We start from the raw sequence: 15,970 nt of genomic DNA on the forward strand, positions 1-15,970 counted from the left end.
AGGGCGGGCTGGCAGCTGGCCCTGGACGTGCTCTGAAGAGAGGGCTGGGGCTCCCAGGCCTGGAGTGGAAAAGGCCCTGCGGCGTGGACTACCGGCCCTGAGCAGCAGCGCCGGGCGCCGGCAGGTGTGCCCCGGGTGGTGGGAGGAGGGAGCCATCCCGGCTTCCCGCCCGGGGCGGCGGACAGAGCTTTCAAGGAATTTTGGCAGAGGGAAGCAAAGCACGTGCCGGCTGGTGGGCGACCTTTAGGCTGGGCAAAGTCACGCCGCAGAGGGGGAACCGGGCGCCTCACCCCGCCGACCCCGCCCCTACCCCGCGCGCCGCGTCGTGACACCCAACGCCTCCGCCCCGGCTCCCCTCCCGCCCGCGGTACCAAGGCCCAGACAAGCCCGAGGCTCCCACCTGGGCCGCCCTCGCTGACCTTTCAGGGGCAGGGCCGCGAGCCTCCTGGCGGACGTGCCGTGCTGTCCAGGCTCAAACCTCTCTCTGGGTCAGAGTTTCCTAGCGAGTTGTCGACCCAGACGTCCTGCCGCTTTTACACCGCGGCGCCTTTAAGGACTTGCTGCGCCCTCCTGCTTCATTTTTCTCGCGCCTCGACCTCCTAGGGTAGCCCCGCCTCGCAGGGAGCGCGCCAGAGTCACTGCGCGAGGTCGGCCTCACCCTAGCGCCTGCGCTATCGAGACGAGGGTTGCCTCGCTCCGGGCCTTGAAGGGGTGGGCGGGGTCTCCTCCGGAAGGGGCGGGGAGATGGTGGTGCCTCGCGCTGTAGGTGTGGTGGTTGCAGAACTGACCTTTGCTCCCACGCCGCGGTATCAGGGAGCCAATGGCTTCAAAGCTCCGGGACGCGTGGTGGGCGGCGGGGGCGGGGCCTCTGCCGGAAGGGGCGGGCGATGCGGTAGGTTCCGTGTCGGCCGCGCAGTTGGGGGTGTCGCACCCAGCCGGCCCGGGGTCCCGAGGCCGCGCGCTTCTGCGCTCGCTGCGCTGCCTGGCAGCAGGGCCCTCCACTCCCCGCGCGTTGGTGTAAGACGGTGGCTTTCGTTACCTTCCGCACCTGCCTGTCCCCGGTGCGGCAGCGTCTCCCGCACCGTGGCTTGGTTGTCCCGATCTAGCCTCGGCTTTGACACTTCCAGATCGTCACCGGGGACTCTTGACTCGCCCTAACGGTGCTTGGAGCTGCCCTGTTTCCTAGGGCGTCTTTCTGCGGAGGCCAGAGCCTTGGACACAGCCTCAGGCCCTCCCGCGGTGCGCAGTATTTAGGCGAACCCGGTAGCATTTATCTATAAGACCAAGAGGGTAAAGTAAGGTGGCAGTTCATCTCTGCGTTCCATATTTCTAGACATGGATCAAAAACTGTTAAAGTTGGTAGAAGAGCTCACAACTTCAGGAGAACCCCAACTGAATCCTGAGAAAATGAAGGAACTGAAGAAAATTTGCAAGTATGTCTTTAGGCTTAGCATTCATGATATTTATCCCAGTAAGCCCCTGACTCTAGGGAGATTGTGGGGTTTTCTTGGACCTCAGCACTTTGCCCACCTCCATATCTCAGCCATCCCCTCCCGCCTCCGCCTGGAAAGATCCACCAAGGACCAGGCCAGCAACATTCCCCAGGCCCTGCAAAGTCATCTCTGACAGGCAGCATTGTGGGTGGAGGTGCAGGTCAGCAGAGCACAGAGAGGTCTGTGCTTGGTACTTCTGATACTTTCTATATGTGCATGTTACAAAGCATATAACTGAGGCATTCTTGGGTGCATCTGTGATCTGTGGGCAAATGTACCTCTTTTATTACTGTTGAAACATGGGAAGGGAGAACGTTCACAGCTGGGTAAATCTGCACTGTGTGTGTGTGTTGTGGTGCTAGGAATGGAACTCAGGGCCTTGTGCATGCTAAGCAGGGACTGTATCCCTGAATCACACCCAGCCACTCTGTCTTTAGAATGCATCCATCATCCATCCCCAGAATCAGGCAGGAAGCAAAACTTCTTCCTGTCGTTTGCTGGGAACATGAACCTGTGTTCAAAGAACAAAACTGATGTTGTGTACCTTTCAGTAAGAAGCTCCAACTCAGACACAGTTTTGCTGCAGGTCCTTGAAAACTCCTAAATCTCTGGGGTTCACACAGGGCAGGGCTGGGGAGAGGCGACACCCAGAGGGCTCCATGGGCCTTCCCCTCACTTCCTGCAGAAGAGGCTGGGTCTGTGCACTCAGCTAGTCTGTGGTGCTCCTGAGTGGTGAAGAAGCATCTGTGAAGGGATGATGAAAAATACTTGAGGCTGAGGTCCCTGCTGACACCACGCAGCTCTAAGAGCAGCTGTGGACATGGACATTGGGACAGGGCTGCATCTTAATAAAACTTTATAAATGGCACTGATACTTGGCACTCATAACTTTCCCACATCAAGAATCATTCCTTCATGTGTCTTGATCACTTATTTGTTTTGCCATGCTGGGGCTCAAACCCAGGGCCTTGGGCAGGCCAGGCAAGTGCAGCACTGAGCAGTTCTTTAAACCATTTAAAAATGTAGGAAACAGTTTGGGCTTGTGGGCCACACAAAAAGAGGCACAGTTGAGAGGCCTCATTCGTGCCAAGACATTGGTCTGCTTACCCAGCTCTAGGAGAAGGGGAAGAGGAAGCCTGGACAGCAGCTGTGGCCCCCACTATATGTAAATAGTGCGTCCTGTGTGAGTGTAAACTGACCCTTCAAGTACCAGGTGCTGAGCTCAGGCTGGCTTGTGCCCCCAGGTCTTCAGAGGAGCAGCTCAGCTGTGCCTACCGCCTGCTGAAAACACAGCTGACCCAGGACCATGCTGAGGTCCGCCTGTCCGCCTTCCAGATCGTGGATGAGCTCTTCACCAGGTCTCACCAGTTCAGGGTGCTGCTTGTTTCTGACTTCCAGGAGTTCCTGGAGCTCACACTGGGCACCAACCATGAGCAGCCCTTGCCGCCCCCCAGAGAGGCAGCCCAGAGGCTGAGGCAGGCAGCCCTGCGCGCTGTGGAAGGGTGGAATGAGAGGTTTGGTGAGGCCTACAAGAAGCTAGCCTTGGGCTACCACTTCTTAAAACACACCAAAAAGGTAGGTGGGCCTTGCACAGTGCTGCTGGTTCCCTGGGGCAGAGCAGGTAGGCCTCGGGAGGGAAGACCTCTCACTGTGGAGCCAAGTACAGAGTGCTCCCAGGCCATGTTGTTGGGCAGCTTGGCTTAGGTACCTGGGTTGCTGGACCTGCTTGGGGCCTGGGAGGGGAGGAACATCTTTGAGGAAGACAAGCTGTGCCCAAATGTGCATCAAGCTGAGCCTGTAGGCCTGTGTCACCTTTGATTGTTCAGCCCTGTTCTGTGACAGGCACTGTCTTCTGGGAGTTTCCCTACCTATGTTCTTAAGAGTCCCCACCTGGATCCTGCCATTGGCTCTAATGGGTTCTGGGCATGATGAAATCCATCAGGACCTGCTGCTGTGATCCCAACCCAACTCTGTCACTGCCCAGACCTTGCTTTGCCCCTGCCCTCTGTGGACAGGTGGCCCTGCCTGTGGGCCAGAGAACCAGCTCTCCCTCTGACCCACTGGCGTGCCACCTCCTGGGGTGCACACTCAGGTAGTGCTTGGGCTCTGGGGTCCAGACAGCAGCCCGTTTGCCTCCTGTACTCCCACCTGTGCTGCACTTGTGGCTGGAAGTCTTTTTTAATTTTATTTTTGAGGTGGGGTTTTGTTTTTCCCAGGCTGTCCTCGAACTCCTGAGCCCAGGTATTCCTCCTGCCTCAGCCTCCCAAGTAACTGGGACAACAGGCCTGCATCAATGGCACCTGGCCAGGGCTGGGAGTTCATACCTCTTTTATCTGAAGTGGTAGACTCGCGAGTTTCTCAAGATGAAGCATCGCAGTTCAGCATATATCCTGTTGTTAAGATGATGGTGTCTCCCCTTGCTGAGGCCTGCTGCATGCTCATGTGGTGGCTGTTTGCTCTCTGGTGAGTGTTTGTTGTGGACAGCCCTGATCTTCACTGTTTCCCAGGTGGACTTTCAGGATGTAAATGGGAGGACTCTGGCAGAAAGGCAGCAAGAAGAGCAAAAGCAGAGGCACTTGGATAGAATCTACAGAGAAAGAGCCAAGCAGGCCGAAAGGGAAATGGAAGGCAAGTTTGAGGCTGAGGGTGCCTCGCACATACCAAGGGCTGCCTGTGCCTATGCATCCTCCCAGGACCCGGGTCACAGGAGACCCAGGCAGGCCAGGCTAGGGTTCAGGTTGGGCAGTCCCTGCACAGGCGCTTGCACCCCTGCGCCCCCTGGTGGTTAATTCTGTCTGTGGCCCTTTGGGGAGGCTCCCTGGGCACAGACTGAGTGGAGAGCTTGGGTCTGCTGAAGGTCCCCTTGCCGTTTTGTCTCCCAGCCACCATTCACCTCCCTCTCCCCTACCTATTTTTTTTTTTTTTTAGTAATGGGGATTGAACCCAGGTGTGCTCTGCCACTGAAGTTCATCCCTGGCCCTTTTTATTGTAATTTAAAATTTTTAAATTTTGAGTTGCTTAGTCCTTGGTAATTTTACTGAGGCTGGCCACAAACCTGCAATCCTCTTGCCTCAGCCTCCCGAGTTTCTAGTATTACATATGTACCCCTGCACCCAGCTCCCCATTTGCTCTTAACCCAGCTTCCACCCCCCAAATCCCTACGATGTACGTTCTGGCAGCCAGCCTTTTCTTGAGGGAGAGAACAGGGTGTGGGGAATCAGAAGATCTAGGGGATAGTCGTCCACCTGCAGGGTGCCCAAGACCCGCCAGGGCAGCTGCTCTGTGTCTCAGATAGCGAGGCTGATGCTCTTCTGTGCCCAGACCCCCCAGGGCCTGTTGTAGGCAGGCAGCTGTGCCCAGATGGTAGAGAGGCCCCCAGGAGGGAGAGCTGGCCCAGCCCTGCAGGGTGTGGCTTGATGTTGGCAGAAGTGACTGCTGGGAGAGGCTCAGCCCTCTCTGGGATGCACTGCTCTGGCTGAAGGCTCCCTGCTCTGCAGTTGGTCCCTGGCGTGTTTGCCTGTGCTCCTGCGGGCTGCCAAGAGGTGACCTTGCAGTCCTGCCAGCTGGACAGTTTAGTAAGCAGGTGAAAGCTGCTGTGATACGTTTACCTTGGGTGTTGGCTTTTCTTGGGAAGTGAGGCCCAAGGGTGCAGGTGGCACATGTGACCCTTAGCTGCCTGGTGCTAACAGTGACCAGGACCTGGACACAGTGTGTGGTGGGGATACTCCTCGCTCAGTGTGATGAGGCCAGATGTGTCTCCATGTCTCGGCAGAGATGTCTGCAGAAGTTGGGTGCTGTCTGACGGAAGTGGAGAACTGCTTCAGGCTGCTGGTGCCTTTGGACTTTGACCCGTGCCCAGAAGCCAGCTTCCTTGATGAGGGTCCCCCTGGTTCCTTGAGCTCAGACTGGGAAGTCCCTCACTGGTCAAGCACTCCTGATGCCCCAGATGAGCCATGCTGCAGCAAGGACCTGCCCGCCTCTGCATACCACCCGGGGGCCACTGGTGCTGGGGAGGGGCCGCCCCAGGCAGCCACAGGGGACCCCTTGGAGGACGAGGAGCAGCCGTGCTGCAGCAAGGACCTGCCCGCCTCTGCGCAACACTCAGGGGCCGCTGGTGCTGGGGAGGGCTGCCAGGCAGCCGTGGAGGATGTGCCCCAGGACGAGTGCAGCAGGGAGCAGTTTGTGCGCAGCCATGGGCTGGGCTCACACAAGTACTCGCTGGACGTGGAACTGCCCTTGGGTAAGGGGCCACCAGGTCTGCTGGTGCCTCCCTGCCCAGGCTCCGCTGGGTAGTGGGCCACTGCTGTGCCAGCCCCCGGCCTAGGTGACCCACAGCCATGCCAAGTCTGGCCTACAGTGGGTACATGCAGGCTTTTCCTTCCCATTTATCCTCTGCACTGGGCTGTGCCCACTTTACCAGACTCTGTGGCCACAGGCCAGTCACAGAAAGCATATGGACTTGTTTGCCATCTGTAGCCCACTCCAGCAAGGCCCTGGGCAGGGTGGGTGCAGGAAGGATGTGTGTAGGGCCAGAATCACACAGCAGTGAGCTCTGTCGACACTCAGCTGGCCTGGGTGGGCATCCAGCATTTCCCTGTGGGCTGTAGCCTCTTGGCCTCAGGGTCTCTTGTGACCCCCATTCACCTCATTCCAGACGGTCTGAAGGTGCAAGAGAATGATGACAATCTTGCTGTCCTCCATGCTGCCCGCGATGCAATCAAGCTCATCCAGAACAAGTTCCTGCCAGCTGTGTGCTCCTGGGTCCAGGTGAGGCTGGGCACCTGGCCTTCAAAGCTGTCCCTGTCAGGCCAGTGCCCGGGCAGAGTGAAGATGTAGTTGGCGGGAGCCGTAGGATGGAAGGAGGACATGTGGAAAGTGCCAGGTGTGGGTCTTGTCCTTGGGGTGACCTAGGGGGTCAGCCAGGTGTCCTTGACCATTTGTTCCCAAGGCTACAGACCAGGCCATGTTGTCTCCTGGCAGGGTCTGTGTTCTCTGTGACTTCTTCCTTGTTCTGCAGAGGTTTACCCGAGCAGGGACCCATGGTGGACACTTACGGTGTGCCATCGACTTGAAGGCAAAACTGGAACTTGCGCTGAGAAAGTATGAGGAGCTTCACGTGCAGCCTGAGTGGGGACCAAGGAGCAAGGTGTGTGCGTGGTGGGCCGGCAGGTCTGGGGCGGAGGAGGGAGGTGTGTGCGTGGTGGGCCGGCAGGTCCAGGTCCGGGGCGGAGGAGGGAGGTGTGTGTGCGTGGTGGGCCGGCAGGTCTGGGGCCGGGCTGAGCTGCCTGTGCAAGCAGGAGCTGCTTCAGGCTCCTCTCTCACTCTGCTGGCCTAGCAGTGGGAGCCCGACTGGCGTCTCCTGGTGCCAGAGCCCAGCCATGCTCCACATGTGGACATGCCCCACAGCCCAGCAGGGCCCGCTCCATAGTGGACATGTGAGCTCATTCACTATGTAGTGGCAACATGGCTCCTGCTACTGGGTGTTGTCCACTTACCCTGCACTGTAGCCAGGGAGCCCTGCAAGTCAGGCTGTGCCCCTCCTGCTTAGGGAAGGATGGGGCTTCTGTGGAGTCTCCAGCAGAGTGGGTTCTGTGTACTGATGGGCACCACGGTGAGCTGGGGCAGGGTGCCCACTTTGGGGATGGAGACTCAAAGACCAGCCGTCTGCTGGACTGTGTAGCACCTTAGCCTGGGAGGGACCATGGCATTGATGAGAGAGGAATGGGCCCTCTGTGGTTGGAGAGGCAACAGGGGTTCCTGGGCTTCCCTGAGCAACCACATGCCACCAGAGCAGGGCAGGGTCTCTAGATGGGGCTGAGAGGTGGGAGCCACAGGCAGGCTGAGGGAGGACTGGACGCTGAGCCTGGGCCTCCAGGCAGTGGGCTAGGGTGTAGCCAGGCATCCACTCTGGAGCACAAGGTCCTTGGCACTGGATGCCTTGGAGCTGGCTGGAGGAGGCAGGTGAGCTTGTAGCAGCCTGAGAGCAAGTGAGGGTGGTATTCCTGCCTAGAGATGCTTGGGGGCTGTGGCAGGGAGAGGATGCTGCACTGGGGCTTGTTGTGCCTTGTGAAAGAGAACTGTCACATGCAGATGCCATCTTCCTGCCTTTGGTTGGTCTCTCACCTGCTCTCAGAGAAGCTGAGAAAATAGACACCAGATGCACCGCTCCTTGGGTCCCTGGGGAACCCAGAACCAGACCCAGCTGAGTGGAGAGGGTGCCAGCCCTGGCCCGGGGAAGGTAGACTTCTTTTTTTAAATAATAAGTTTATTTTTTATTTATTTTGTGTATGCAGTGATGAGGATTGAACCCAGTACCTCACACGTGCTAGGCAAGTGCCCTGCCACTGAGCCCCAGTCCCAGCCCAGAACCTCCCCCTTTTCAAAGGTAGCTTTGAGGTGGAAAGAACTCTGTTTCTTGCCAAGAAAAAGATGAAGTTGCAGGCCACGCAGAGCCCAGACCAGGAGTGGGCATACGTGTTGCCCACCGATGGTGAATGTGCATGCAGCTGCCAGGTCAGGGCTCTAAGCTGAGCTCAGTCAGCTCATGCTGTGGCTGGCATCCCTGGTGCCCTGCCCTGTGTGGTATGACCATACTGTGCCCTGGCAGCAGACCTGGGGTGGCAATGCAGTGCCAGAAGTTCTGGAACCCGAGAGGAGGAACCCCTACCTGAGCAGCCGCTAGGAGATCCCTGGCTGTGGAGGCCGTGTGTGGCCCTCAGGCCCACCAGAGGGCGACCTTGCTTCTCTCCTGCAAACCCCAGGAGTCTGCGCTGTGCAGCTTAGGGACAGGAGTCTGTGGGCGCTCGTTCTGCCTCACTAGAGTCCACTGTGTGTGGCATGCTGCTTGTTTAAGGAGTCAGCTTTGTCAGTTTTGACCAAAATATATTTACGGTGAAAAATAATTGTCTGGTGGGAGGAAGGTGCCTGTCACCTACTCAGTCAGAGGAGATTACTCTAGACCGCAGGGCACCAGCACTCCGAGCAGCCAGAGTGCTGGGTGCAGAGTGAAGGCCAGGTGGGCCCCCAGTGCTATGCTGAGTGTGGAGGCTGCCTTGTGTGGTGTGCACTCGTGCTGTCCAGGGCTCAGCCCATGGCCATTTTGCAGCTGATGGCCTTGGTTGTGGCAAGGATGTCCTTGGACATTTGGTGTCCTGGGGATGTCTACAGGCTTCCCGGGCTGCTGGGGTCCATTCTCATCAGGCCTAGGTATGATCAGCCTGCATGGTCTTCTGGGGCTAGTGGCAGTGCTGAAGGTGGCAGGACCTGAGCCCAGAAGGGTCACAGCAGCTGGCTGCTCTCCTTGGCCTGAGGCTCTGTCAGCAGGGCCCCTGGAGAGCTGCTGCCCCTGCTCTCATCTCGGAGCCCCACGGTGCCTCCCGCAGGTGCGGCTGACTAGGGGAGGGTCCCCGGAAGTCTTTCCCAGGGCTGCTGGCTGTTCAGCCTGCACTGTGGTGAGGGGTCGGGGCTCTGAGCTAAGCTTAGCCAGCTCTTGCTGCCGCTGGTGTCCCTGGCACACCAGAGGGTCAGGCTGTCCTGCGTGGTAGGTAGCCTGTGTCCTGGCCCCACCACACCTGCTGACTTTGCCATGTGCTTGAGGAAACTTGAGTCCTAGCCACACCTGGTCGTGTGCCTCCTCCCTCCGCAGGCCCAGGAGGTCTGGTTTCCTTGACCTCTGCTTGCCCTGGACTCCTGCCAGCTGCCCTGTCCCTTCCAGATGCTGGTGCTCAGGTCTGCTGTGTCCCAGGGTGGGTGAATGGGACTGGGCCCACTGGTGTAGCTACCTCTCTATTCTGGCTGTGGCTCACAGGGCCCATCCTGAAGCTCTCGTGGGCTGTGGACACTGGAGTCCCAAATCCAGCCCTTCGGGGCTGTCTATCTGGCCCTCTGTGGTACACAGCCTCAGGCCACTGCATGGCCCCTGCCTTCCACTGTGCACTCTGGCTGTTGGCCCTGCTTTGACTCCACTCAGTGTGTCCTTTGATACTGTCAGAGTAGATGACTCATCCCCACTTCTGCCCAGGGCCTGCAGGACCTGCTGCTGGAGGGCAGGGCCACACAGGGTGTTGTGCATGGGCAGTGAGGGGCTGCGGGTGTCCTTTGGCCACGTGGTCTGGTCAGTAGACTCCTGCCCAGGCTGCTCTTCAGGAGCAGTAGACTCCTGCCCAGGCTGCTCCTGTGAGTGTGCAGGGCCTATCAGGCCCTGCAAGGTTGATGGTGTCCCAGCTTCAGTGGGAAGACAGATGTCACTCTGCTCTGCTGTCAGCTGAAGGGACACTTTCTGGACCCTCTCCACACACTGATCCTAATAAAGGCACTCTGAAATCCTCAGAGGTTTCTCGCGCAGCGGCAGAGGAGCCGCCCGCAGATGGAGTGATTGGAGGGCTCTGGCTGCAGCCGCTTAGGCTCAGGTGAGCCGCTTCCCAGAATAGAGGCGGCAGCCAGCGCAGGCAGGCCTATCTGCCCATCTCCCTCCTGCTGGCGGCCCTCCCTGCAGAGCTGCAGCACCCACAGCGGCTTGGGCAGGGGTGAAGCAGCTAATGAACATCAGTGTTAATTAGAGCTGTTTTAATTAGAAATTATGAATGAGGTGTTCTTCACTAATTTTCAAATAAAATTTACGAAGGGTTTAAATTGTTTCCCTTACGTTTCCCCACTTAGCATGGGATTGGCATCGTTAACTCCGCGTGTAGAACAGGCTAGGTGGGGAGCACTAATTCAATAATGCGTGATTCAGACATCTGAGAACTTCTGACAGATGTGAGAGACTGAGACAGACATGACGCCCACTTAGAGCCAAGTGGCCACCGCCAGGCCCTGGGCACTCCCAGCGCCGAGGGGTAGGGGGAGGGCAGCCTGCCTGCAACCCGCTGCAGTCTGTTTCACAGGTCCTCTTTCTGCCTGTCGCCTGTTGTCTACATAGTATTGTTTTCCTTTTGACATAGATGCTCTGTCCTCAGAAAAATACGTAAGCCAGTTTAAATATGTTTAAGTGTCTGTCTGATAGAGTGTCTCCGTGTCGGCTCCGTGTGGGGCAGACGGGGGTGAATCGTGGCTGGATCAATATGGAGGGTCATTGGGTAGATTTAGTTTCCACCTTGCTCTGTTTCAGGCGGGCTGTAATGATCCAGCTGCCTCATCCGTTAAACTGATAAAGATCCTTTGAAAACTTTTAAATTGCCTGCTTTTAATTGTGTAGCTTGAATCAACGGTTATTTTCTTATTGTGTAATTAACAAAATACTAATTTCCCACCAACGAGTGAGTCAGAGAACAGTGATTCCGAGGCGCTGTCGCCTGGCCCTGTGGGCAGTGCTTTGCCTTCTTCCTTGTGGTCAGGCTGCGGGCTCCCCTGTGTCGCTGGCCAGCAGGTGGGCTTGGCCTTGCCCTCACCGACTTGCCTCCAACCCCAGCTGCCAGCCTCTCCCCCTGGCTGTGGGGTCGGGAGCTTCCTGTGCTGCTGCCCAAGCCCTCGTAGCATCTGGTACCCTAGGTGAGGAGGACAGAATTAGAAAGCCCAGGGAATGAAATGTTGGCCCATCAGACACGCACAGGGACGGTCAATCAGCTTCGCCTCCAGGAAGCCTCTGCCGTGGCGGCCGCCTTCTGTAGCCTTCCTGGCTGATCCAGCTCCTTCCATCACGCTGAAGGCCAGGCTGCCTCCCAGGGTGCCGGGGGAGGGGCGGGTGCGCTGGTGCTCTGAAAGGACAGGCTGGGCCTGGCTGCCCTCCCAGCCCTACAGCATGGAGCCCCCTCCTGGCCCCATGGCAGGCCACCTCAGCCAGGCACCTTCCCCAGCCAGCCGGTGCCCTTCCAGCCTGCCCACGCCTGGTCGCCTTGGTTCCAGAAGACACTTCCTGGGGTGGATTGCTTTGTTACCCCCATTTTATAGATGGGGAACCTCTGTGGGCCTGGCCTCCTTGCCAAGACCAAGACCTTGCCTGGATGCCAGGCAAGGCTGCCTGACACCTCCCCGCCCATGCCTGTCCTCTGAGCACTGTCTCTTGCTCCCCAGGGGCTGCCTGCTGGCCACATCTCTGCCTGGGGAGGTTGGGCTGCAGCAGGTGGCCTTTCACATGCCTGTGTGGGACTGTGTGAGCCACGGGCCCCAGAGCGGGTGAGTCTGGGTCTTCCTCATCCTCTGCCAGAGTAGCTGTCTCCACAGAGCTCGTGGGGGCCAGAGCTCCTGGGGGTCAGAGCTACTAGATATGGAGACGTTGGTTGCTCCATGAGGCGATTGTCTTCCACTGGGTCCAATGTGAGTTTCTGTAAGGTCCAAATGACCCGTGATGACCCTCCTGCTCTGTGCCCCTCACACCGCCCCTGTGCAGGAATACCTGTGGTGCAGACTCCCAGGAAAACCAGCTGTCCTGGCCCAAGTCCAGCCACCCACGGGAGGGAGTCTGTGTGGACCACCAGCCCTCATTGGCTTACAGAAGTGTGTGCCTCTGGCTGGCCGCTTGTCTTCACCCAGTGGAGATTTCGGCTCTACCCTTACTCTAGAAACACTCTATGCACGCATGATCCAGGGGCTCTGCCTCACACCTGCCCCCAGCTGGATGAGGCTCTTGGCCCCTGGGCCCTGGGTGCTCCTTGTGCATGCTGGCAGTCTCCAGGGCAGGTTGACTCCTGATTTGGTCAGTTGAGGAGGGGAAGTGCCTGCCACTGTGCTGTGTGTGGGTGTGAGGTCCCTGAGTGTCGGCCTCGGAGGTGCTTGTGTCAGAAGGTGGTGGTCGGCTCAGGAGAGTGTGCTCCTGGTGCCCTGCCCATGTCCAAGCAGGTTGACTTGGCCTTGGTGCCATTGCCCATGAGGGGCCTGCTCCTGGGGTGTCCATTTGGTCAGTGGTGCGACCGCCCTCTGTCCTCTGACAGTGCGTCCCTGGCAGTCGGAGATGCACATGAGATATTGGCCTGGCCGGCAATTTGCACGGCCTTCCAGGGAGGGCATTAGCATATAAATAGCAGATGCAGTGCCGACCATCACAGCTGAGCACGTTTAATTTTTAGTTTATAAGATAGAATGGGTTTTTAAATGCATAGCCATCAAGCCCTGAGAGACAAATGCAGTTTGGAACTCACTTGTCTGACGAGGCCTTACATCATTTTTTTTTTAAAAGGGAAATAGACACACATAAAACTGAACAAAAGTGATTTCTTGGGTGAAAAGTAATTGAGATTGCGCACCAAGTTAATTAGATGGTACAAAATTTATTTAATGGTCCCAGCTGTATCTCCAGGCCGTGGGGCTTGGTGGGCAACCCGCTTTCTGGGCACCAAGCTGTTCTTCCCATTCCTTCGCAAATAATTAGCAACCTCACTGCCCCTACTTCTGTAAACTGACTGCGCTGTATATTTTAGTGGTTTTATTGCTTGTTTAATTATGATGGTGGGGACTCATTTTTCTAAATCCTTTTAACTGTGGGTGAGAATCAATTTGTATAAAACCAGCAGTGTCCCCCTCTGTGGCCTCCCCATGGCCACAGCCTTGGGTAGAAGCTTCTGCCAAGTAGGTGGATTGGGCTGTCCCTGGAGCTGGCTTGGGATAAGGCTTCCAATTGGCTGCAGGCTCCGGCTCCCGGTCTGGCCCCTCCCAGGCACCGAGGACTTCACCTGACCCTTCCTTCTCCCCTGGGTCCTCTGCATGCTGTTTTCTGGCAGTTGGAGAATCTCAGCTCCCAGGTGGGTGGAAGCCAGCTGCCCTGGAGCAGGTCACAGGTCTGACCTCGCCCTGTAGCTCTCGGTGGGAGTGAACTCCTTCCCTGCACCTCCATTGTCCAGCCACCCCTGTACAGCCCCACAGTGGGGTGCTGTGGTGCCGCGGGCCCCCCTTGTGCGGTTTCTGTCTGGCCTAATCTGTGACCTTGAAGGCAGGTCACCACTGCTGTGGCTGAGCTCACTGGATTATTTAGTCTCTTAGAATCCAAGTGCTCAAAGGGAGTCTTCCACAGGCCTTAGATTCCCTGGGCCATGCCGCTTTCTGAGGTCTGAGAGGGGGCTGTTGCTTGTCACCATGGTGTTCTTGTCTCAGAGCAGGTCACTCAAGTACCCTGGCAGCTGGCAGCTGAAAGCTGTCCCTGCCCCTTTGGACGCAGGTGTGTTGCTGCCTGTCCAGGGCAATGGAGCACATGGATGAGCGGCAGCTCTTGCTCACAGAGGTGAAGTCAAACTTGAAAATGGATGCTTTTGTGCCAACTTGTATCAGCAGTGAAGTCTCTAACTTCTAGTTGCTGTAGCTCGCGTGTTACTGCCTCTGAGTAGTTGAAAAGTAAAGTGCAGGTGTGGATGACGTGGTTGCTGTGGCCCAGGACGGAGCCCAGGGTCTCTCCAGAGGCAGAGGCCTCCTAGGGCACGGCCAGCAGCTAGCTGCAGAGGGAGAGCAGAAAGCCGGGGCCTGATCAGTGCTTGTTTGAGGACACAGAGGAACCTAGGACTTCAAACTTAATCACAGAAATAAATGATTTTAGTTGGGGAGAAAGAAGGTATAACTCCTAATAGTTAGCTGCGCAGTTGAATATTTTTTAGAAAATGAAAATTTGATAAAAGTCCTCAGTGAAATTCAAGGGTGTGAGCAGTAAGCATAATATTTTATGAAAATGACCCCCATATTTAAACCCTGGCACTGTGTGTGCTGCATTGTAGCACCCCGTCCACATCCACCTTTTAGAAAATTAAAACACATAAATTCTGTTTAGTGTTTGATACGCACTGCACCGGCCGGAACGTAAGCCCTAAAACCTTGGGCTGCTCTCCACCTTTCATAAATTCCTGGGTAGATTCTATACAAAAATAATTTTCAGGTCCGTGGCTCATTGTTATTCAAACGTGATTGATCGTCGTCATTTGCTCAGCTCGGGAGTTAAGTGCCCCTGTCATTTCCAAAGAGCATAATTGGGACGTTTCACAGGTCAGCGGTGGAGACAGGCTTCCCTTTTGATCAGTGTTAGACTGATAACAAAAATTACAGTTTCCAATGATTAATGTCTCCTGTGCTCCCCAGATGCACAGCCGTGGGCTGTGCCTAAACACAGAGCATTTGCATCTGATTATAACTCTCCTGGGCAGGTCTCCTCGTGGGGTTGTTGAGTCCAGCCCCAATAGTCCCGTGCTGTAGTGCTGGCAGACAGCCCGGGGTCCACATGTGTTCTGGGGCTGTGTGTGGGCCCTAGGGCCACGTGTGTGCTGAGGCTGTGTGTGTGTGTGTGTCCTGGGGCCACGTGTGGGCTGGGGCTGTGTATGTGTCCTGGGGCCACGTGTATGCTCAGGCTGTGTGTGTGTGTGTGTGTGTGTGTGTGCGCTCGCGCGTGTATGTGTACGTGTCCTGGGGCCACATGCATGCTGGAGCTGTGTGTGTGTGTGTGTGTGTGTGTGTGTGTGTCCTGGGCCACGTGTGTCCTGGGGCAGTGTGTGTGTCCTGGGGCCACATGCATGCTGGGGCTGTGTGTGTGTCCTGGGGCAGTGTGTGTGTCCTGGGGCCACATGCATGCTGGGGCTGTGTGTGTGTGTGTGTGTGTGTGTGTGTGTGTCCGTCCGTGTGTGTCCTGGGGCCACGTGCATGCTGGGGCTGTGAGGGCTCTGGGGCCACCTGTGGGAGCTGCTGGTGAGTGGCTGAGCTGGGTCAGGTGGGCACCTTAGCTCCCTGGTTCCATCAGAAGCTGTAAATTGCTGATACTTGGCTTCCAGGGAGCCTGTGGGCTCCTGCCCTGGGGGTCCGCAGCCGCTCCTCTCTGATCACCTCCCTCAGGCAGGTGCCGGGGTGGAATGCCTGTTGGGAGGGGGTGTAAAAACAAGCATGTGTGAGGACCACTGGTGTTCCTGAGGACCCTGGCTGCCATCACAAAGGGACCTCCCTTTCTGGACGCTTCCTTCAGCCCTGTGCCTAGGTCATGGTGTGGTCCTCACACCCTGGGGGCACAGCCCTCAGCTGCCCAGGACGGTGAGCCTGGCTCCCTGGTGTGTAGGGATCTCCCGGGAGGGGCACGTCCCTGCAGTTGCTGGTTGCTGTGCTGGCATCCTGTCCTGGGTGTGAGGGCTCCTGGGGATGGAGGCTGTGGCTTAGGGGCTGGTTCTGCTGTGCTGCAGGTGCTCGCCGAGGTGGGTGTCTGCCTCTGTGCTGTCTGCTCTGGTGAGCTGATGGGCACGGGGCATTGCTATCAGCAGAACCTCGCAGCAGCCCCAGGGCAGGCCAGGACTCCTGTTTTGGGGATGTCAAGGACTCCATGGGCCTCTGGTGCCACCTGCTGAGGTGCCCAGAGCCCGCCTTCCTCTGGGGAAAGCAGGCCTCCTGCTCCCCAAGTTGTGGGTGGCGGCACTGTGCTCCTGGGACTCAGGTCAGCTGCCACATCAGGCAGGGGAGGTAGCCTCGTCGGGAGTTCCTGCATGGTGTGTTGTCCAGATGACTGCCTAGCGGGTGGACGGCTGCTACCTGTACTGCAGGGAGAGACATTTGCTGTCCACCTGCGTGTGACTGCTCTGTGCAAGGAT

At 57.4% G+C, this 15,970-nt stretch overlaps 1 protein-coding gene across 6 annotated transcripts in view; it reads left to right on the forward strand.

Annotated features, from left to right (window-relative positions):
* Positions 1-876: 876 nt before the first annotated feature.
* Uvssa (UV stimulated scaffold protein A) overlaps positions 877-15,970 on the forward strand; it is a 32,945-nt gene continuing 17,851 nt past the window's right edge. For 3 of the 6 annotated variants that reach the window (XM_015481867.2, XM_015481868.2, XM_015481866.2), the window contains exons 1-6: positions 877-1,433; positions 2,738-3,068; positions 4,001-4,121; positions 5,266-5,733; positions 6,148-6,260; positions 6,511-6,639. In XM_015481867.2, the coding sequence (XP_015337353.1) occupies positions 1,336-1,433; positions 2,738-3,068; positions 4,001-4,121; positions 5,266-5,733; positions 6,148-6,260; positions 6,511-6,639 (1,260 nt within the window). In that variant the 5' untranslated portion in view covers positions 877-1,335. Of the gene's footprint in view, positions 1,434-2,737; positions 3,069-3,100; positions 3,957-4,000; positions 4,122-5,265; positions 5,734-6,147; positions 6,261-6,510; positions 6,640-15,970 lie in introns of those variants that run through there. The other 3 variants (XM_015481865.2, XM_048784022.1, XM_015481869.2) reach the window with 3 other exon arrangements.

The sequence above is a fragment of the Marmota marmota genome, unplaced genomic scaffold, assembly GCF_001458135.2.
Source record: "Marmota marmota marmota unplaced genomic scaffold, marMar, whole genome shotgun sequence".
NCBI lineage: Eukaryota > Metazoa > Chordata > Mammalia > Rodentia > Sciuridae > Marmota > Marmota marmota.